Source organism: Melospiza georgiana, chromosome 7 (genome assembly GCF_028018845.1).
Source record: "Melospiza georgiana isolate bMelGeo1 chromosome 7, bMelGeo1.pri, whole genome shotgun sequence".
Taxonomy (NCBI): Eukaryota; Metazoa; Chordata; class Aves; order Passeriformes; family Passerellidae; genus Melospiza; species Melospiza georgiana.
The window spans coordinates 37393006-37415505 of NC_080436.1; the positions used below are offsets into that span (position 1 = coordinate 37393006).

At 42.1% G+C, this 22500-nt stretch overlaps 1 protein-coding gene across 2 annotated transcripts in view; it reads right to left on the reverse strand.

Moving 5' to 3' along the window:
* ZEB2 (zinc finger E-box binding homeobox 2) overlaps positions 1–22500 on the reverse strand; it is a 114377-nt gene that overhangs the window by 4050 nt on the left and 87827 nt on the right. For both annotated transcript variants that reach the window (XM_058027450.1, XM_058027449.1), the window contains 6 exons: positions 21638–21709; positions 15450–15638; positions 14529–14743; positions 11935–12043; positions 9107–11076; positions 6959–7139 (listed from right to left, as the gene is read on the reverse strand). In XM_058027450.1, coding sequence (XP_057883433.1) covers positions 6959–7139; positions 9107–11076; positions 11935–12043; positions 14529–14743; positions 15450–15638; positions 21638–21709 — 2736 coding nt within the window. The remainder of the gene's footprint in view (positions 1–6958; positions 7140–9106; positions 11077–11934; positions 12044–14528; positions 14744–15449; positions 15639–21637; positions 21710–22500) is intronic.

Genomic DNA, 22500 nt, shown 5'->3' on the forward strand with positions numbered 1-22500 from the left:
ACAAATCCTCAAGGAAGCCAAAATTGTGTTATGAAATGAAGGGGAGATCTGGCAGCAAGGAAAATACAGGAGAAACCACAGCTAAAGTAACCCAAGTGACAGGGAAACTAGTAGATGCCTGGAAATTAGGGCTCAGACTGCATTTCTTTGTAAGAGATTTTCCTAGGTCTGCACGCATACAAGGTTTCTTTTTTTCCTTTATTTCTCTTTATAGTAAAATTGAAAATTCAAACTTGATAAATCAAATTATAGCAGCATTACTTGCGTGAACTGTTTCCTAAATCTGCATTTCTGCCAATTTAACCTGTTGGTTTAAAGTCAGACTCAAAGAAAACTCTGGGCTTTGAGCTATAAATGTATTTTGGCTTCGAACCTCCAGCCTTGACCTAGGGGTGCACCAAATCCAGAGCTGGAGTCAGCTACCTGCGATTCAGGGCACGAGTTTAGCCATGAAGGGGAAATCCCAGAGTCTTAGCTCAGGAGATTTAAGCACGATCAAGTCACTCACTCAAATTAGCTTAAAATCCCAAAGCACCCTCAGCCTAAGCGCTCTCAAACCCAGCGCTGCCAGTGGAAAACCCTCACGGGTGAGGTGGGAGCTTTCCCAGCACCACCAACACCCAAGGGATGAACCTCTGCCCTGACCCACTTGTCCTGCTGATTACCCTCAGAGCAGCACATTGACATCCCCTTGTTAGTACCTAGTAATTACTAATTTTGTTTCTTTTTTGCTCCTTGCAGATTTTCTGCTTTTCCTCAGCGCCGTTTTAGTGTCCTCCTCACTGAAGTGCCCGCATTATCTCAGTCCCTCCCTCTGACTTACTTTTCCCTAACATCAACAAGCCCAACCCTTGTCTTATTCCACTTCTCCACCATCACTTCTCCATTACTTCGAATTCCCTGATTTTTTTTTTTTATGGCACACAACATCTGATGCCCACTACATCTGCTCTGTCCCATCCTGGGAAACACTTGAGGTCAGATTGGATGGGGTTCTGAGCAGCCTGGTCTAGTTGAAGGTTTCCTTGGTCATTGCAGGGACTGGATGACTTTTAGTGGTTCCTTCCAACCCAAACCATTCTATCTACAATTCTCACCCCACAGTTGTGCTCCATCCATTTTTCCTTTCCTCAAAGAGAAGTCAACCACCTCCATGCTCTCATCCAGACTTGCCTCCACCCTCCCTTCCAAAGCCTGGCTGATGTGCTCATCCCTCAGTCTTTGCCTGCTTTGCTCATCCCTTGCACGCGGCACTCGTGCCACACACAGATGTAGCCTGGCAGGGAATCATCCATATTTTATAAATTAATTTAGAAATGAACAGATGAAAATACTTCATATTTTCATATTAATTTATGTTAGCACTAAAAAGGCAATGCTAGAGCTATTTAGTCTACCACAAGGCCATATCAAGGCCTCAGTTTTGATCTGAGGGAACCTGACAGCTTGGGCAAAGTTCTTTGTTCAGACACCACATAACATACCTTAGCAGGGCTCAGTGTGCAGCTGTTACAACACTAATTGAAATATGTTTTTAAATGTATCAGGTTTCTGAACATTTGCAGAATTATTTTCCTCCCCTCATGTGCAAAACCCAGTATTGCAGCCGTTTAAAATGAGTGTTTAATCCCTACAATGTGTTAGTAGGTCATAAAACAAAACTGGGCTAAGGTATTTTACACTGGGGATGGGGGTAAGTCTGCAATTGTAGGTGGATGAGGAGGACCTACAACTTTAGGAAACCATAGGATCCCTGGCTGGTTTGGGTTGGAAAGGACCTTAAAGCCCATATCATTCCATCTCCTGCCATGGGCAAGGACACCTTCCACTAGCCCAGGTTGCTCCAAGCCCCATAAAACCTGGCCAGAGCCTCACCACCCTCACAGTGAAGACTTTCTTCTTAATATCTAACAATATCTCCCTAATATCCAAAACCCTAATATCTAAAGCTGCTCTTGTTCATTTTGAAGCCATCACCTTGTCCTAGAGCACTGTCATGCAGTGCCACAACGTTCATGACATCATGGGAGCAGAGATAAGTCAAAAGGAAGCAGATTTGACATCCCACCCCACAGGTTGTGTCCAATCCCATCTGAGATCCATGGGGGATGGAGCTGGGAGAGATGGACCCAAGGGAGCTCACAGGAGGGCTCACAAAACTCTTGTGTTTCATCCGATGGGTAAGTGATGTAGATGCCACATTTTGCAATGAAATTAAATGATAAATCTCTATCAAATATCCAGAAGAAATGTTTGGGCCTTTTTTGCTTCATTGCAAAACACAGGCTCCCATGGGGGCCCACAGTCAGTCTGCAGAGGGGAAGTTGTAACTAATCTGTTTGCAAAGTCTCTGAAATTGCATTTCTGACAAAACAAGACAACAACAGCAAAAAATCTCTGATAGTAAGTATCTCAATCTTCCTGGGCTAAAAGTCTTTGACTGAAAAGCTGTGCATTTCCCATTTGCAGTGGTATAAAAGTCACAAGACATCAGATCACAAGCTGTCACTGGTCCCAGACTAAATATCACCCATCCTTTGCCTAAGGCAAGTGGGTCTCTTTTCCATGGGAGGGGGCCAAACAGAAATTCCACTCTTTGGAGGAAAGAAGGAAACATTCTTGTGACAGTGTGTTTTTTATTGTTTTTTAAGGCAGTTCTTTTGAAGCTGCTCGGGGGTTTGGATGTTAGATGTAGTCCCAATGGAGATGGATTAGTGGCCAGAGCATTGCAAAGCGGTCAAAGGTGCAAGATAAATGCAATTTATATATAATTGCACAAGCTGCACCTGTTTCTTTTTCAATAGGAGACCTTGTCTGCAAACACAAACATAGAATATATCCTTTTTTTTCCTTTATTTGAGTGTAAAATGGGGAATTCTAAACTTGTATCGGAGTAAAGCAAGAAAAAATAACCTTTAAATAGCATGTAAATTTTTTATGAATCAAGCTCTAAATAAAGAAAACTCCCAAGCTGGGAATTCAAAATACTAGCCAAAGAGAGCTGATTTGCTACCAGGCTCAAGAACAATATTTAGTTTACAGAATCAATCTGGAAATAAAACTAGTGCTTGCATCAGCATGAAAGCTACAAAAATAAAAAAGAAGTCTTAATAAAATATACAGTGGAAAAGGAAAGGATGAAAGCCCTAGCACAGCTATGAGGCCCTCGACAGCCCACACAAGTAATAAAATAGAATATGATGTAATATAGAACAACAATGAAAGGATTTTAAATTTCTAGGTAGGATTCTGAAAAACTGTTTCCAGCTTTTGTTGCAGAGCAGGCACGCTGAGAGTTCCCCTGTGAAGCTACAACAAAGCTGGTGTGTGGCAGACACGGGCGTTGACGAGGGCAGAGCAAACATTAACCTTCACCTTACTCCTCCACCACTGGACCAGGAGCCAGGATATTTCTGTATTTCTAGATGCTCCATTTTTCTGTTTGCTCCCCTGCTCACTCACCCACTCCTGGGTTCCCTCCTTATCAGCAGCACCAAGGATTTTTTGCTCGCCAAAGCGCCCATGCTTTGCCGTGAAGGCAACCACCTTCTTCGCCTTTCATAAGGAAAGTGTCTTGAACCTTGTGCTAAGCAGCTTGGAAAAATCTGAGATTAGACACATCCCATATTGGCTCAACTAATTTCAGCCTGTCCAAATTAGGATGGGTCTGTAAGATTCCACAGCAAAACCATGTGAGCACTGAATGCCTGTGCTACCTGCCATGCTCTGCACCCTAATTACAGCACTGCATCCCCTGTATTTAACAAACAAGACCTTGTGAAGCTCAAACTCTAAGAGGAACACGTAACTTCTCTCAAAATTCAATGACATCCCAAAATTAAATTGTCAGAATTTGGTTCTGCAACAAACAGTGGCCTCTACACTAAATTTCAGATGAGCCAGAACCAATGCAATTCACTCATTGCAGTAACACAAGAAATTTTCTTTCTCCCCATGAAGCTGAAAGCTATTACAGAATACCACCAATACTGCACAAATTAAAAACTATGGATTGTGAAATTTGTGGCCCTTTTTCTACTGTGCTCCAGCTGTGGCAGGCATGGTGTACAGAGGTAATCAGAGAGCTCTTTGTCCTAGGGCTGACGGCATGGTCCTACCAAAAGTTCTTGGGTTGACAAAAAGAACTGGCCAAACCCTATTCTTCTTGCCCTGGCACAGAAACTCAACTCCACTGCAATGCCTAAATTCCTGTTTTCTCCTTTACAACACTTGATTAACAATGATTCAAACAGCTTATGTAGTTTTACTTGTCAATGTTTTGCCTCAAATGATTTCTCAGTGATAAATTTTTAGGGGTTTCTGTCTGACTCTTTTAACCCTTGTTTTATCACTAGCTGCAATAGATACACAGATCTTGAGAAGGGGTGACGAATAAAAACTGATTGTCCTAAAGTTTTAATAAAACACATATATTCTTTTTACACAGAAAAAAGGAGATTGTTACTAACAACATCCATTATTTTGTGCTTCTCCAGGAAAGACAGAAAATGTTCCAATTCCTCCTAAAACAAGTTTTTAATGAAGCTACAACAGGTCATGAACAGCTGCTCAGACAACAGCAACACCCTCAGAAAAAAAAAAAAGGCCTTTTTTGTCATTTTTAGGTTTCAAAAAGTTGGTTGAAAAACCTGGGCCTGCTCTTTCAATGACCCCAAAGGCAGAAGAGGGTGTTACTTGCAATTCAGTTCCTTCCACTGAACATGGACTGCAGTTTCACACCTGTGTTATTAATGCAATTACAAACTCTGCCAGAAACTATCAAATTAATTTGAAATTCACTTAAGGGGCACCTGAGCCATCAGCCAGAGTGCCAGTGCAGTGTGCCTCCTGAAGGCTGTGCGTGAGGCGCTGGGGCTGGCCCAGCCAAGCCCTCCAGAATCCCACCCACTCAAACACTGACATGATGCACTGAGGCTCCATAAAACACTTCCCTGATAACAGTACTTCCCTCTTTATCCAGCGAGCTCCATCACAGGGTATCATGAATTAATGTTTACAACACGCCAGAGAGGCGGGCTGGTATCATTTCCCCATGTTTCAAAGATGGGCGAAGGTGAGAGAAGGCTGAAGCAATTTGCTGCAATTCACTGAGGAAGTCTGTGGTGAGGCAGGGGAGAGTGCAATGCTCTCAGTGCCTGTGCCTCTGCCTCAAGACCATCCTTCCTGTCCCTAAATGCCAGGCTCCAGCCTGATGGTGTGCTGCAGCTCTAACGTATTAAATCTGACACCCTATACATGTTCTGGATCATAAGGCTGAGTCCCATAAAATTGATGGACGTGAAGTTGAGAAGCAAAAAGGGACAAAGGAAAGAGGCAGGAGAGGAGTCCCCACGTTGCAGCTGTGTGGCGTTTTTCTAGGCAGTAGGTTCCCATGCTACTTCAAGACCATAACATATTTTTGCTATTACAAATGCAGTTTATTTTGCAAATCAAGGTGATTGCACACATTTCAGCTTGTCAAATTTTCAGCCTTTCAACCATATGTCTGTCGACCTTATGGACTACCAACTTTATGGGATTCAACCATATGTCCAGATCCTGATATATATGAAGGCCAGTTCTAACATAAGAGCTTTACAGTAGTAGTGTAGTAAACCATAATGTTTGCAGATGGCTGTAATAAAATCATTCAGGAGAGGAAAGGTGCAGGGATGTAAAGCCTTCAAAGCTCCTTCTACTGAATAAACAATTTGATTTGAATAATGTAGTGGGAAGCACATTCTGCCAATGAACTGGCTGATCCAGTCCAAAATGTTGCTTTTAATTTTCTTTCCTAATCCCACGTGTATTTTAACTTCCTTTTGTATTTTCCGTTGTGGGATTAGCTTAAAATTTGGAAGAAAAGTATAAGAAGGAAAAATAACAAAGTAAAGGATTTTGTTTAAAAGGCACCGTCCACTTCAGAATTGTAAATTTTTCATCTGTGAAAAGCCAAAGGGTTATGTGGGGCCTGGAAGATGTATTAATAGAGAGGTATAAGGTTTTTACCCTCACATGGTGAGATTGAAGGATGATGTGACTTGCTTCATTTCCTGAAGCGAGACTCAGCTTTCAAAGTTAAGGCAAGTTTCCTCCTGAGTAAACTTTTTCTAACTCTAGGAAGTTGGAGTTTGGTTTATGTCCTGCTGCACAATAATTCAGATGATAATTCACATTCCCTTTGTCCAACATAACTTGATATCTCTATTATTTGGGAAGCTCCGGTCCCATTTTCCCCTAACTGAAACATGCTGAGCCAATGTGTGGCCCTCAGAGAGCTCTGTCCTGGCTGACAGAGGGAAGGGAGCACTGTTTGTAAGGGGAACCATGGCCAGCATAGGTGTGATAGAAGGTCTTTTTCAAACCAAAGCATTTTTTAAGCTGACAGTGCGTGGTGAGCTTTGGCAAGCTTCCTTGAACTAGACAAAAATCACTTCCTACTCAGGAAAGAAGGGAACCTTCCCTGGGCATTAACTGGGAAGTGAAAAAGTGAACTGCAACCTATTTGTGCTGCTGGTGTGCAAAATCACTGCGAGAGGAAACCCCCTGAGCTGTTGACTTTCAGATAACTTGGCCAGAGCCAGCTCTCATGCTGCTAACGTCAGTGGCCCTTTTCCTATTGGATTAAATGGAGCAGGGTCAGATAGTGTCTAAGAAACAAGAAATACACTGCCACTCTTCCTTCCCATGCCAGATTTTTTGTTGACTAAGTTGCAATTGTTTCTGAGTGCTTTGGGCCACTTTGATAGAGGGAGATGATGATTGCCACAACACTTACCAATTTACCCCATCACACCCAACTGTCCTTAACCATGCAATAACCATCAAGAAAAAATTTAAAAATAAGCCAGAACAGAGAAAAATGATTTTTTGAAAGCCTCAGCACCGCACAAATGTACTCATGAAAGACTGTGACGAACAAAGCATGACCCTCAACCCTGCCTTTGGCGTGCCCTACCTGTGTGCTCGTATTTATGTCGCAGCAGGGAACTGCTCTTCTGGAATGTCTTGTCACATAAGTCACACGCGTACATGCCACTTTCTGTCTTCTTGATCTTCTTTCGGGACAGACAGGAGTCGGAGTCCGTCATGTCGTCGAGGCCGGACATGTAGTCTGGGGTTCCATCAAGCAATTCTCCCTGTGAGGGAGCCACTCGTCAGCAAAAGCCGCTCCCGCCACCAGCCCTGCCCGCCAACCACCCCTGGGAAGTTGCAATCATTCCTTGGTGGTCCCTCTTAGCTTAGGAATATGAATAATGAAAGTACAGCTGGTGGAAAGTATGGAAATAATGAGGAGCCTTCTACTTCCATGCCTCAAACCAACTTTCTGTCTTTGAGCACTCTGCAGTAATGTGGTTTGCACAAACTAACAGTATTTACCACATCAGCACTAAATATTTCCAAGAAAGTGTGAAGGGGAGGCTCTTCGTGGCCAGCAAAAGGTATTGTGTTATTTTACAGAGGTAAATGTAAGCAACAGCTAAGGGATCATTCCTTTCAAAATTCCAAAACTTGGGTGTATTCTGTATCTGTAGAAAGGTTTTAATTGAATTTTATATTTAGGTACAACTGTTATTATTATGCAATCCATTTAAATGTATGTCTCCCGACTAAAGGCCTCAAGCTATATTTTTATATTTAATTTTGTAATTTGAAATAGGGAATATTAATAACACTTTTTATCAATGTTCTATCTATGTTAAAACAGCCTTCAGCATTAAGCAATAATGAATGTGGATCAGTAAATTATTAAATTTCTTGATATTTATTTTGTCTCGATCCAAAGAGAGTGCAAACTTGCATGATAACATACATTTCCATTTGCTATCACACAGTTCAGTTTTCTTAGACTAGGTTTGCACTAATTAATATTAGAGAAGATTAAATAGGCTTAAATACATTTACAAAGAGGGCAGATGTACTGTAAATTGGAATAGTGGAACAGCTGTTATGGAGGTGCAGTGCTATTTATGCTCCTATTGTGCAAAGAGGGATTACAGTCTGTAATGTAAAACCATACCTGATTTTCACATTTGAAACTATAAAACATTTACTAGTCAGTAAAATTACTAATGGACAGTAATAGGACATGAGGGAACAGGCGCAAATGTAAGAAAAAATTATTAATCTCTAATCAGTTAATCTCATTTAACTAAACTCTGTACATTATAGCTGAATACACCCAGCAAAAGGCTATAAAAGTACCAGACTTCTGTGGAGTTGCTCTTCACTGCAGGCATGCAAGGGACAAAATCATTTGCTACACCTGTGCTGACTCTGGAGAAGAATTAAGGGTTGTACCTGGGCACGAAGAAGTGCTGACCCAGATTACGTGTCCAGGGAAAGACTTTGTCTGTGACTAACAGCCCTGGCTGCTACCTCTCCAAATAATTTAATTTAATCTCTGGAGTTTTTTCAAAGCTGTTCCAGATGACTGGCAGGATTAGAGGACTAAGAGTCTGGGAGACTAGTGGGTGGCCCAAAGGAAGGAGCTATGGGTCAACATTTCTCATCCCTCTGACATTCATGAGAAGAGGACAACTTTCTCATGACTAGTGGGTGAACAATCCCCCAAAAATATAGGGAAGGAATCTCTTTCAATGGTTTATAGTATCTATGAGGGTCTATGGACATCTGCTTAGAGGCATTCAACTTTGTGCCCGAGTGTGGAGGTGACTCCAAAGGCGTCTCCCACTGCTCCTTTTCTCTGTGATGAAATGTAGTTATGCCTTGGAGAGATAAGTTTCCCTACAAAATTTCTTTCTTTTTTTTTTCTAGGATAGAACTTTTTATGGACATCACCAATATTATTACTATATTGCTATACAAATCTAATAAGAAATGGCTGAACTCTTAACAGAACAAAGATCATTATGCCTGTTCAAAGTAATTGGTACTGCTCCTGAATCCAAGTAGAGGTACTCTTAAGTTAACTGCAGTTTATTTTCCTTTTCCATCATGTCTTTCCAAGTTCAGACTTAAATAAACTCTGCTAATTTTGTTGGAAACGTTGATTATAGCTTTGGGCTTTTTCCTCTCTAAGAGGACACATCACAAAATACTAAATTCTAGCCTTTCGAAGCAGAAAACAGTTGAAACCATTTACCTGAAATCCTTGTTTCCGCTGGTACTTTCTCCTTTGCTGCATATCGGCAAAAGTAGCTGCTCCAGTTGGGTAGGTATAGGCCATATGTGGTAGGAAGCTCATCTGATCTAGTCCTGGGTATGGTCGCAGCCCAGGAATACTGGTCTGAACTGGTGGCATAAAAGTGGCTGGGGGAAATGCGCTCTGTGGTGGAAGTGTTGTGTATAAAGGTTTGGCACTAAATGGGTTCATACCAAATACTGGGTTAGTGCTTTTATCCAGATTATTTGAATTAGAAAACTCCTTCTTGATAAAAGTCAAGTTCAGCGGCTCATCTGAGTTTTCAGATGATGAAGAAACACTGTTGTGTTCTAAACTTACACTATTAGCTTTTGTTTTGTTCTTTGTGGCTATAATACTTTTGGGTTCCTTCATTTGTTTTGGTAAAGACAAGTCCAATGGCTCAGCCTGAAGCTCCTCAGAAGAGAAACTGTTTGGAGTGTAAGAACTACTGTGGGAGTTTTTAGAAGATGTGGAAGAAAGATTTAAAGGAGAAGGAGTATTGCTCCTAGAGTGGTCCAATTTATCAACTGGCTTAATATTGGTAAAATGAGGAGGTTTTGTTAGCCTGAGAGGAGTATCACAATTAGTAACACTGTTATGGAGTTCAGCTATAGATGGTGAAGTTATAGAGTCCACAGGCTTTATTGGAGATCTGGCTGACAAAGAGTCTTTAGTGGGAGTGTTGTTGGTGGCAGCCAGCGCCACCTTGGCACCGGCCCTTTCCAGTGATGGTGACCTGGAACTTGAATACTGGTAGACTTTTCTTTGTTCAAACCATTCCTTCACAAATTCCTGAGGAAGGCCAACAGCAATGGAAATTTTCAGTAGTTCATCAGAGTTGGGCTCCATATTCATAGCATAATATGCTTTAAGTACAGACATGTGGTCCTTGTATGGGTTGATGGGGCTAGTCATTCCTTTCTCAGAAAGTACTGATGACAGCAAGAGGGCTTGCTTATCAAACACTCCAGGTTTGTTGGGAACCATGTTCTCATGAGGCTGAAGGACTGCCTTGATTTCTTCGTTCATTTTACACAGGTAACGCTCATGCTGATGCAACGGAATGGGACCAGGAAAGCTTTCTTTACAGAACTGGCATGAAAATGGAGTGGATACATTGTGGTTCTCTATCATCTTGTCTTCAGTTACCAGGTCTATTAGGGTTCGCAGCTTCTCTTTTTTAATGTTATTGAGCTGCCTCCTCGAGTCTGTGGTCAAGCTCTGGAGGCAAGCTTTGGCTTCATTGACTTTCTCTAATGTATAGTCAATAATACTTTTAGTGGCACCATTATGACTTACTACTGGAAGACCCACGGGGGGAATATTGGGGGAGGTAACTCCTTGTTCCTCAGCTTGAGAGCATGAATCCTTCATGTGGTAAACCTTCAACTTGGAGATCTCTTCAGCCTTGCAGTCCATTTTCTGCCTGGAAACCGTGTTGTCCACAATCTGTAGGACCTTCTGCACCTCGCTTAAATTGCTGCCTACCGCAGGAAACCCGAGCAACGGCGCTTCCATCCCTACACCTAAGTGCTGCATTGGACTTTGAGCAGACGCGTGAACTCCTAAGGGGCTGGTTGCTCCAAGTCCACCATTCATAAAAGGACTAGTTGCACTAAACCCATGTGAGGCCATAAGAACCTTGTACTCATTGAAATCTAGTGGTTCTGTTTTAATTTTCAGTAGGCCTGTTTGCTCAGACATACTAAGTGGTTTGCCATTCTCCAGCTTGTTTCTCAGCTGTGTGATGGCTGAATTAGTAGGAGAGGAAGATACAGAATTAGGAGAAGAACCCGTCTTGATATTGTTTCTCATTCTGCCATTTACAGAGATCAAACCAATACACTTCTTGCTGCTGATGTGCGAACTGTAGGAGCCAGAATGGGAGAAACGCTTCTTGCAGTTTGGACACTCATATGGTTTTTCACCTAAAATGATAATTAAAACCAAATGTTAATTATCATTCTTGCTGCTATAATAGTGAGAGGTTGCATTTGGTATCTAACTGATCGTCCAATGATTACTAGTGAAGGAAATATTAATTCTCTGAACATGGCCACACACCACCACTGCTTTACCCTCCTCTTTCTACAGGTTTTGAGGTCAGTTTGGGCCCAGGATCTCCAACTGGCAAAAGCCATTAAAGTGTGAGATTGGCTCCAGACTGACCAAGGCAAATCACAGGTAAGCACCCTGTAGGGAAGAGAGTCAAATTAAATTTAGACTGTTCAAATTTGATTTGCTTCTTTTATATTTTTTTCTCCCCCAGAATGGAATTTTCACCGGGTATGAGCACCAGTATGAGAAACTGAGTCCTGATGTTAGAATCTCCACGTCAGTTTGTGCCTGGGCTGAGCCTGGTGACATTTTGTGTGCTCAATTCTGCATCAAGTAGGAGAGCCAAAATGCCCAAGTCATTCAATCTGAGAGGCTTGGCAGTTTCTTGTTATCTGAGAATATGAGTTGTATTTCACTCAGGGGGACTTTTTATTTTGGAAAATATAATGGACTGTTCAGGCTCCCGCTGCACAGCAATGAATGAACGCTTCTGAACTCAAACTGCCAAACAATCTATATTATTTGCAGGAAGCTTTACTATTTCCAAATCTTTTAGCAAGACCGTGGTATTAACAGCATGATAGATGAGGATGACTCAGATATCACTTATGAAATACCTTGGTAGCTCCAAGAAGCCAGAAGCAGAACTGTGTAAATTTTAAGCAGTCTTTAAAACTCAGCTAATTAAACAAAATGCAAATGAGCACACCAGCACCTCCGCTACTCACCACTGTGAATTCGCAGGTGTTCCTTCAGATGGTGTTTATATTTGAAGGCCTTGCCACACTCAGTGCATTTGAACTTGCGATTGCCTGCTCCTTGGGTCAGCATTTGGTGCTGGGAGGAAAAGAAGAAAACAAAAGAGATTCCAACATGAATTTTATGCAAGAGAAGCCATGAATTTCAAGCTCAAAAAACAAAAATTAAATTAATGTGAGTCTGAATTCGTCAAGCGGACCAAAAGGTCTGCATGTACATTTATTTGTCTCATCAGCGTTGCAATAAAAATCAAAATGTTGGCAGTAAACTGAAACAAATGAGAAAGTACTTTCACATGAGCATTCGATATTTGCTTTAGAATTATTTCCTAAGTCTCTCATCAGAAATGTGTTGCTTTAAGGTATCTCACGATGAGAGAAACAGTTTTATAAGAAGATTTGTGGCTCTTAATATTCCTAGCAGATTCTGAACATGTGGGACTCAGCTTGTTTAAAAATTCTGTTTACTGCATGTGGAGGAAAGAGAGAAACACTGTCGTTAGTGGCATTTCGTGTAAGATTTAATTCATTATCAAGCAGGAGAGACTGCATCTTCAGCATAAGCTGCTGCTGGAAATGCTTTTTAAAATCACAGAGCAGCAGGAAGGTCTTGAGCTACCTTTCGTGCCATGTTTTTCCCTGGTGCTCTTCTGAGGGGCAAGGGAAAGTTGAAAGTTAAAAGGGGTGTAGAGATATAATCAAAGGAAGCTGACCTTTTTGCAACAAGCAAGGAAAGCCCCATGGCTTTGAATTTGGAGAGGAAAAAAAAAAATTAATTAAAAAATAATTATTATCTTGATAATCATGTAGCCACTCTGGATGCTCAAGGTAGGAGGTCAGCCTTTTGCAGGCAACCACGACACAAAAGCCTTTTGCAGAAGCAGGGAGGGGGGAAAAAAAAAGGAAGGGGAAAAAAAAAAAAAAGGCAGCGCCGAAACGGTATGACAACTGCGAGGGTGTGCTGCCTCTTCCCACATTCCTGGCGAGACAGATGGTGTTACATGGGACACAGGGAGGTTTGTTCAAACAGCAGCAACCTTCAAAGATCAAGCAGAGCCCAGCCCGCCGCGCGCCATTGAGGGACCCGCGCTCATATGTTGCTGAGTTGCATAAACAAACAGCAACAGCTGTTTTGTCTCCCCCCATCGCCCTCCGAGGACTACTATAAACTTTAGTTGTGCCACTGTTAATATGATACAATCATTTTAATTTACTAATTGTAAATGCCATGAGCAAATGAGGGGACTTTTCAACACCAAAGCTACCATTCATAATGCGCCAGTACCAGCGCGCTCTCGCATGTGAAATTTCAGGCAGTTACGTTGGATAAATATCCAGGCGGGTTTTGTTCCCTCCCCTGGCGTTTTTAATGATACGAGGCATAAAGGAAGAACCTTGCAGTGGATCAGGTTAGGAAAAATATACATGGGAAAATGTGTTTGTCTCCTGGAAAAGCCATGGGAAGGAAAGAAAGGAGAAAGCGCTCTGGAGTCATTTATATTGATTTAAGATCAAGCAAAAGATACGGTTCTCTTAAAAATGCTAATTGCAAAAATCGTGTGATTAGGAAGATGTGTGTTTGCCTAACTGAATTTACCTTCTGCTGAGAGAAACCTACCCAGAGAAATCCAGCAGATTGTGATTTTCAGGTTTTTAAGAAAAATAAATACAGCATAAAGCCTTTATAATTTGACACAATGCACACATATATTAATTCAACTTTTAACCACGCCATTTGAGTTTCCATTACAGCCCTCCTTAAGATGGGTTTTTAGAAGTAATTCTTCAGATAGGAGCAGTTTTTTAGCTGGTGTGTAAAGAATTTTGTGGCGCAGGTCTATCACCAGCCCATCTAGGAGCACTAGGGAAGCTCAGTCACCTGTTTGAGACACCAGCATTTCCTTAAATGTGGCACTGATATAATATTACATGTACCCCATCGAGGAAAAAACGGCTTTGATTTATTGCAGATACGCTGCGGGGCTATACAAATGAGAGCAATGCCCAGTTCTGGTGGCACAATCACAAATGATAGCCTATATGTACTGTTGGAAGAGTTCTTCTCAAAATGTGTAATTATGTCTAACAAACGATTATACAAAATACGCATAATTTCATGTGATTGAAAAGGTTACTCAAAAAGTAATGAAAAAATATTAGCGGATCTTTTAGTATGTCTTGGAGCTCCTATTTGCGACACTGCAAAGTAAAACTAGGTGAAAAATGGAATTAAAATTGCTGAGATGTTTAATAATGTATAATTAAAATGCTACAGTTTCATTCACTTTTTGAGGAACATAAAAACGAAACTAAAGTCAAGTTAAAGTGCAAATAAAATTTCTAAATTAGAAATTAACACACTCATTCGATCGTGAACATAAGACTATTAAATCATATTAGAAGAGACCATCAAAAAATCATTTAGACCTCAATTAAAGCTATTACCATTAAAAGATCTGCATCTTCAAAATGCCATGAAAAATTAATAATGATTGCCAATCAAAGCAATATCGTTTCTCTAAGGGGTTATTACAGAAAGAAATCACTTAAAACCAGCCCCCCACCTGATCTGTCCCTGGCTTGTGTGTCACCATATGCCGCTCGAGCTGGGTGCGGTAGGCAAACGTGTAGTTACAGAGAGGGCACGAGAAGTTCTCCTCGTTCTTCTCGTGGCGGTACTTGATGTGCTCCTTGAGGGACGTCAGGCGCTTGTAGCCCCGGTCGCAGTAGGGGCAGGTCAGCAGTTGGGCGAAGGCATCTGGAGTTCCAGGTGGCAGGTCTGCACCCCGGCATGGGGAAGAGGAGGGGGGGAAGAGAGAGGCAGGCCAAAAGGTCAGCAAATCAATGGCAGCTCATGGGCTGATTGCCCGGGATGGTATGAGAGGAATCGCCGCAATCTGCTGCCCGGGAGGGAGGGACGGCGCTTCCACCCGGCGGCGGGAGGCACCGGCACCCGCGCACGCCCACGGCAGACTCGCGGGGCCCGCGCTGGACCCCGCCGGGAAATTAATTATGGGCATCACTCCTCCCGCAGACCTGGCTGGCTGGAAAACTAAGAAATACTTTTCCTGATCAATTGGCAATTTGCATTCCAGCCCCAGCTCATTATGTTACTTGCGCCATTGACCGAATCCTTCCTACTGACTCTTCTCCAATTATTTATCAAGGCATTGGAGAGCAATAGGCTGGCTACTCTGTCTTTTGTTGCACTAAAACTCTATTAAAACTTCCCAAACTCCCAAGTAGAGCAGCAGCCTTTCTCCCGTTTAAATTCAGCTCTTCAGTTCACCCACCAAATAATACAAATGTGCTGACTAAAAAATCACAATACACTGAAATTACAGCCCCAATCTTTGCTCATGAAATTCCATGCCGCTGCAGCTGTTCTTCAATTTTTAAGGTAAACACCCAGGCATGTAGTGCATTTATAATTGCAACAGCTGCACGAGGTCAGGATACTGGCTAAAAATGAATTACAGCCTCACCATTTTCTTCTTGCCCATTGGCCTCTGGAGTGCCAAGGCGAGACAGTTCCTCAGGGGCTTCAGGGTAAATAATGGCTGTGTCGCTGCGCTGCAGGTACTCTGCTATGCTGACTGCATGCCCATCTCCTTCCTCCAGTTTCCTTTTGGCAAAATATTCCTCAAAGTCCGACGTGCAATTTGCGTTCTTCACTAAAGTAAGAGAGGGGGAAAAAGAAAGGGTGGTTGAGTGCATCGTCCCAGAGAGCCTGGGCTGGTCAGCAGTGTTAGAGGTTGAGCAGATGTACTGGAGCTACAAGGCTGGGGTTGCAGCTGGATCCTTGCTCCCATCAGCCTTGCTCCAGCTCCCAATAAAATTAACGTGGGCTTTCCACCAGTGTGGGTGGAAGTGAGGGCAGGCAGTTAAATTAACAAGCACGCGGGGCTCTACAGGGCAGCAGGAGAAGTTTATGAGGCTTGGGTAATGCAGGTAATCTTTCATTGCTGGAACCTGAACAACCTTCACGGGGCTCCTGGGGGTCCCACAGCTTTTGGCTCAGACCTACAGCACTGAGCTCAGCTGCCCCTGGATCCCACAGACCCCGAGACAGTCCCCATGTGGGAGATGACAATTGCAGGTAATAAAAGACCAAACTTTTCTGAGACAGGTCTTTCCTCAGGCTGCTCTTTGTCAGGCACGAGAAGAAAGTTGCTCATATCTTCCTGCTTTTTCTTTCCTCCCTGAAAAATTAACTTATAATGAGAGAATGGGCTGATTTAAAAACTTATTGCTTCATGATTTCTGCAATAGACCCACATGGTTTAGACCATTACAGGGTCACCAAGCCCAAAACCCCTTTGACAGTCCATACAAGAGTTTTCTTTCTTTTCTTTAAATGTAACCTCAATTTTTTATTATCCATGCAGTGTCCATGAAACATAATACATGCTCAGCCACAAAGCATCCTGTTACTAAAATTGTGCTTTTCTTCTCCAAGTATGAACACTGCTTACAGGAAAGACCTTAAAACTCTGGGATACTATAGACAAATAATAATATAATTATACTAGAAAGGAAGAAAAAAATAGGAGATTATTATTTTCTTCCTCTGAATTGTGTTACTTTGTTTATTAACAAGTCTTGAGAGACACAGTTGGTGGCAGGGAACTAAAGATATTTGTTTTTAACTGACCATAAATGAAAAGAACAACTTATGATTGATTAAATTTTTAATGTATTTCTGAGATGAAATAAGAAAATGAGGAAACACCATGAACTATTCTGGAGTTCATGTAAAAGTAAAATACTAAACAGCACAATTCTGCTGTTAGTGAAGCCAGGGAGCAACATGGAGTAAACACATGGAAATCAAGGGGGTTATGGTTTTAACCACTGGAAATGAGAGACTAACCAGCTCCTTGGTGTTTAGCAGTGGGTGAAGGCTTTGCCTCAGTTTCCTATGAAAATGCAAGGCAGTGGTGCTGGCAGTGAGAATGAGCCATGACCTCTGACTGGGGCACAAGTGGGAGCCTGCAGTGCCTGATTTGAAGCTCTGATCTCGGCGTCACCGATAAAAGTAGATATCCGTCTCTGTAAACCTCATCCCTTTAGCCGATAAAATCAAATCCTCTGGCTGAGACAAATATGCCCTATTTTTCATACCAGCTGAGCAGCCTCTCAACTGTTCTGCAGTATTTTAGTGACAGTGACCAAATGGCACAGGGCACGGGACCCTGGTTTTGGAAGGAAACTTCTGTTCCTATCACAGTGGTTTTGTAGGGAATGGCTTCACCACCACAGAGTTCCTCTTGGTCCTACTGCAGCTCCAGTTACCATTTGTTATTAGCATGAGAAACAATTCTCCCCTTTCAACACCAAAATAAAGCAGCTTCTAGAGAAGGGGAGTGTGTGTGTGTGGACAAGAAGACAGAGTGCTTTACCTCCATGTTGTTCTGGGAGAGAAATATAACAAAATGGTGGTTACTGAGCACACCTTATGCACAAGAGCATCACAGAGGGTGTAGGACTTCTTGTTTTTATCAGAAAAAAAAAAAAGAGCTGAGGCTTTACTTTTTATGATGTAAATCTAACTTGTCATTCCCCTGTTATACCTAGGTCTTCCAGGTGTTACAAGATGGTCTAACCTCTGGCTTAGCACTACCCAAGCTCCACTCCTCTTCTCCCAAGGAAAACCCAAGGAAAACAAGTTTAATTCTGCCAAATCTAGGCCATGAACCAATAAGTGAAGCAAGGAGAGGGAGTTTTTCTCCAGAGAGGAGAAATGGGATGGCTCCATGGGATGGTCCCATATGTCCCCCAGGTAAAGTAGTTGGAGTTTGCAACTGCATTTATAGGATTAGGATTCAATCTACCAAGCAAGGCCTAGAGTTAATATTAGGAGCTTCCATCCCCAACTCAAATCAAAATGAGGGTCTTCCTTCATGCCCCCAAGTCTATCTGGAGGCTGATCCCACAGGCTGTGGAGTACTGCTGCGATATTACCAGCCTTGGCTTCCTAATTCTCAGGATTATTTAGCTTCTATGTCTGTACATGCAATCCAGGAGCTAAAGCAAATGTTTACGTCTACATTATAAACCCCTAAAAACAAGGGGATTTAGTGGAAAAGCTGATAGACCCTTCACTGAAACAATACAACCAGTGCTGCAAAGCTGCAGATTAACACAAATAGTCAAGGGTGTCCATGTGGGTCTGGTTTCTCACCAGCAGCATTACTGACAATTCAGAAAATTCAGCTTCAGGAAGCTCACCCAAAGGTACTAAAAAGACCCATCTGACAACCATTAGGTTTGTCTCTCAGCTTCTGGGTGGAAGACTTGCTTCCACCCTCCATGCCCTGATTTATTTTCCATGCACAAAGCCATGTTCCCAGACTCCTTGTGGGCTGACACTGCACACACACTGCACATCCCCTCCTGTGAGATCTATGGTGGGTGACCTCACCAAAGAAGTCCTTTTTTTAAAATTAATTATTGGAGCCTGGAGAGCAGAAATATTTTCAGCTCCAAAAGCTGATGTGGCTGTGTCACATAAAAATAAAACACATTAAGGAAAGCTATCTTTGGAGGCATTTAGGACCTTTCAAGATAAAGCGGGAGAGAGGTCCAAGGAGCTTGGGAGACCAGTTATTTTGTGTGGGAACTCGTCCTGCGAGATGGTGATAGCTGCCCTTAATTGCAAACAAAGCTAATAAAACCACAGCCTTCATTAGCCAGGAAGTGAGAGGCCCCCATTGGTACACACAGATTACAGCCTGAAAACGGCCTGTCCTCCAACCTGCCAAGTTTTGGTTCTGTTTTCCTCCCCCTGAAAGCTTTTCTTTCCCTTCTTTAAATTATGTTAAGAGATCTTTACTTGAATTTTGTCAGATGTTGCTAATCAAAACCAGGAAAATTTATCTGGTGTTTTTTGCAGGGGTTTTGTTCATCTGTTCTCTGCAAACATCCCAGTTGCAATAACCATGAAAGGTAGAATAAAATAAGTCATAAGAATTTCTTCATTCACCTTTTAAAAGGCTCTTCTGCTAAACATCACAATTGCAAGTCCCTATTGCTGAAATCCTAGAAATATTTACAAATACATTTAGCAGGACCAAACTCCTAAATTTTCACCTTAATGTCACTTCTGCTTTTACACTATGAAGCCTCCGTGGCTCATTATAAAAATGCAGCTGATTAATGTAAGGATAACAAGATTTCTCTTAAAGTACTTCTAGGAAGTGACCACTCTGACAACAGCATAATAATTTAATAATGGAAGCTTTTCTTTTAGTTTTCTTTCTCTACTAATAATATTTTGCAGAGAATTTGATGCACCACAGATATTGCACGCACCTATAGAAACTTTCTGGTTGGATGTATGTTTTCATTGAGTCTCAGCCTTTATTGAACATCAGTATTAGATCTCCTATAACCTGCAGGGAAAAACTGAGGCCAAACACTCAAGACAGGCCCAAAGCCTGTAGTGAAGCTGAAGAAGAAAACTTTGAACACTTCCCAGACTATCCAGGAAGCATCTCCAACAGCTCAGGGACTGATTTCTTTCCTTTACTTGTCAAATAAGGGTTGAGGGCATGAAGGGGAGCTTTTACTCCTAATAAAGGAAATTACAGGTACTCATAGTCACCTGGCATCTCCCTCTCAAGGCAAAAAGATTGGCACAAGCATTTAATTTATAAGAGCATTTATTATGCCTAAATAATCTGACGTTGCTCTTAAGAGTCTATGGAAATTGCAGCAACTAAAGAAACATGTTCTACCCAACGTGACAAGGCTTCAGGCCCCACCGAAAGAGGCTCTGAACACCTCAAAAAGTGACAAAAGGCTTGAATTAAACACTGCCAGAGTGACTTGTGGTGGTTATTTGAGCAAGCCTCCATCCTAGCCTGAGCAAAGAGGAGCCTAGGACTTGCACAGGACATTTGGGAAAGGAATTGTTAGGAACAACTCACAGAGAAGCTTTTGCATTTTAAATGCAGACCACCTAAATGCAAAGGCCGTGAGTTTGCAGGGCATCAAGCTGGGCAGGGGTAACCCTTATTTTTTCCATGGAAAACTGGTTCCACTAGGGGCAGGACACCCCATGGACCCCATTCACAGCTGGCAGAGGGGCTCGATGGCACCCCCAGAGTGATTTCGTGAGGCCAATGATGAGCTGCAAGACAAGGACATCAGATACTGGATGGGAAGGGACTAAGAGGACATGAAGTCTTCCCCTTCAAGCCGACCACATTGCAAGCATGAAAGAGTCAAGGCCTGTTATGGCAAGGAAAATATGTGCAAAGGAAGTCACACGGACTGATAGGGGACCTCAAAGGCTCTGCTAATGGTAATTCAGATAACCATCAAACCTTGTTTCCGAATCAGATGTCTTTTAAAATCCTGTTTCTCCAAGTGCTAAGCACAATTTGTCACTTTATTGCAGCCTCTTGGAAATAAAATAAGCTTTTGAGATACATATGTAGCCAGTTCTGCACAGCAACATCATTAAGTACATACGTAATGATGAACTGCGCCTCAGTGCCACCCTCCTTTCATGCATAATAAATCTAATGGATGAAGAAAGCAGTGATACGGTTTTATTTTCCTATTATTTTCCCCCTCAAGAATGATAAAGTAAATTTCTTGTGTTGCTTAATAAGAGCACTGGGGTTTTATGTGGGTGTTACCAACATCAGGAAAGTGTGAGTAATAAAATCCTTGTGAGACTTTGGTACCACCTTTTACAGTAATATTTGTGAGAGTATTACCTATGAACTAAAATTCATAATGGAATGGATAGAAATGTACTTGCACTAGAAAACTCTTCCTTTTAGCTGTGTAAATCTATCTGCACCATCTCAAATTGTGACAAAATGCAGAAGAAACACTGGGTGATGTATGGCATTCAGCTGTGCTGAGGATGGGGGATGTGAGAGTGGGATCTTTGGAAAGAACATGGTAAATCCCTGAATTCATTTGGATTAGAAAATAGCAACAGGAACCTTTTGCTGGTTTGCTCTGCTACAGAAAAAGAGAGATGGCTCAGAGGTGATGCCTGCTAAATATCTCTGTCACACTTCTTGTGTCACCAAATGTATTGATTTCTAAGAAGAGTGGAAAGAAAGAGATGCTAAAAAAAAAAAAAAAAAAAAAAAAACAAAACAAATGATTAGCCAGGAACATTATAATCTCATAAATATGCATTTAAAGTGTGTGTGTCTGTGGATCTGTGTAAGGGGCTTATGAGTGTCTTGCTGAAAAGATGTTTTCAGTCTCTGAAGCAGCTCAAATCTGGGGCTGCCAAGGAGGGTGCACCCCATTCTCATCATCAAGCTCTTGATACAGTCTTATTGAAAGGCCTCTGTTTCTTGGCCCAGCTAATTTAAACTACCCAAGGTTCACCCTGCCTGGGAAAACATCTCCTCACACTGCTGAGAACTAATAACTCCCAAGGATGCAGCTACAAGGAGTTGGGCTAAAATATTGTGGGACACAGGAGGGGTAGCAAGGACTCTTCACTGCATGGATTTGCCACTGCACTCTCATTATCAGTTTGGGAGGGAGAATTAAAAACCAGGAGAATTACATCATTATTTTCCAACTTTTTAACTGAAAACAAGAAATAGACCGTTTTGTCCCTCCCACTCCTCATGCACAGCTATCTCTAAGTGAACCCAAATAAAAGTGATGCTCACTCCATGCAAGGCCTTACCTGTACCATTGTTTCCAGTGGTCTGAATTGTGGCTTCAGGCCCCATAGTGTCATAATCTTCCTTCATTTCTTCTGTGGAACAAAGCATGCACACTTTTAGCACACAGGCAGGGTGGAGGATGGCTCACAAAGCTGGGGAGATCCCGCTCGGGGAAGGAGAGAAAAGGGCTCTTGTGGACCCCTACACAATGGCTTTGTTCTGGGGACAGAATGAGTTCAGCAGGGCTGCAGGGACCAGAACTTATTTACTTTAAACACGGCAGAGAGCGGTGGAAAACAGAGCTATTTGTTCAGAGTAAACCAAGGGCTTTTCCCAATATCAAATCTAATAAGCAGTCGGGTGAGAAAAAGGGATTTTTTTTTTTTCTTCTTTTTGTTTCCCTACTTATTTAAAGAATTAATCAGTTAACAGACACTGCGAGATCTATACCTGGAAGAAAATGCAAATGCAGAAGGAAAATGTAACAACTTCTTGTATCTCCCTCTCTATCTATCTATTACCACACTGATCTGAGCTGTCGCTGTCATTTTAACCTCGTTTGAGGCACAGCAAGTCTTAATATTGAGTGGTGCAGAAATGTGACAGATCTTCAAATGTAGGAAGTTCTCTTCTGCCACTACTACTTGTTTGCATCTTCTGTGCGCTGACAAAGTCTGTCTCTATGGCCATAAATCGGGTTAATTCACATGCAAATGAGCATGGCATATGTAAAATTATTTATGATTTATTTTTATGGATTGGTTTACTTTTCATGAACCTGGGGGTTCAGAGTGGATAAAATAGCTTTTAGAAGACGCTCCATCACTGGGGAGAACAATTTTCCTGGATGTTTCAGCCTGCCTGGCACTGCCTGTCAAACTTG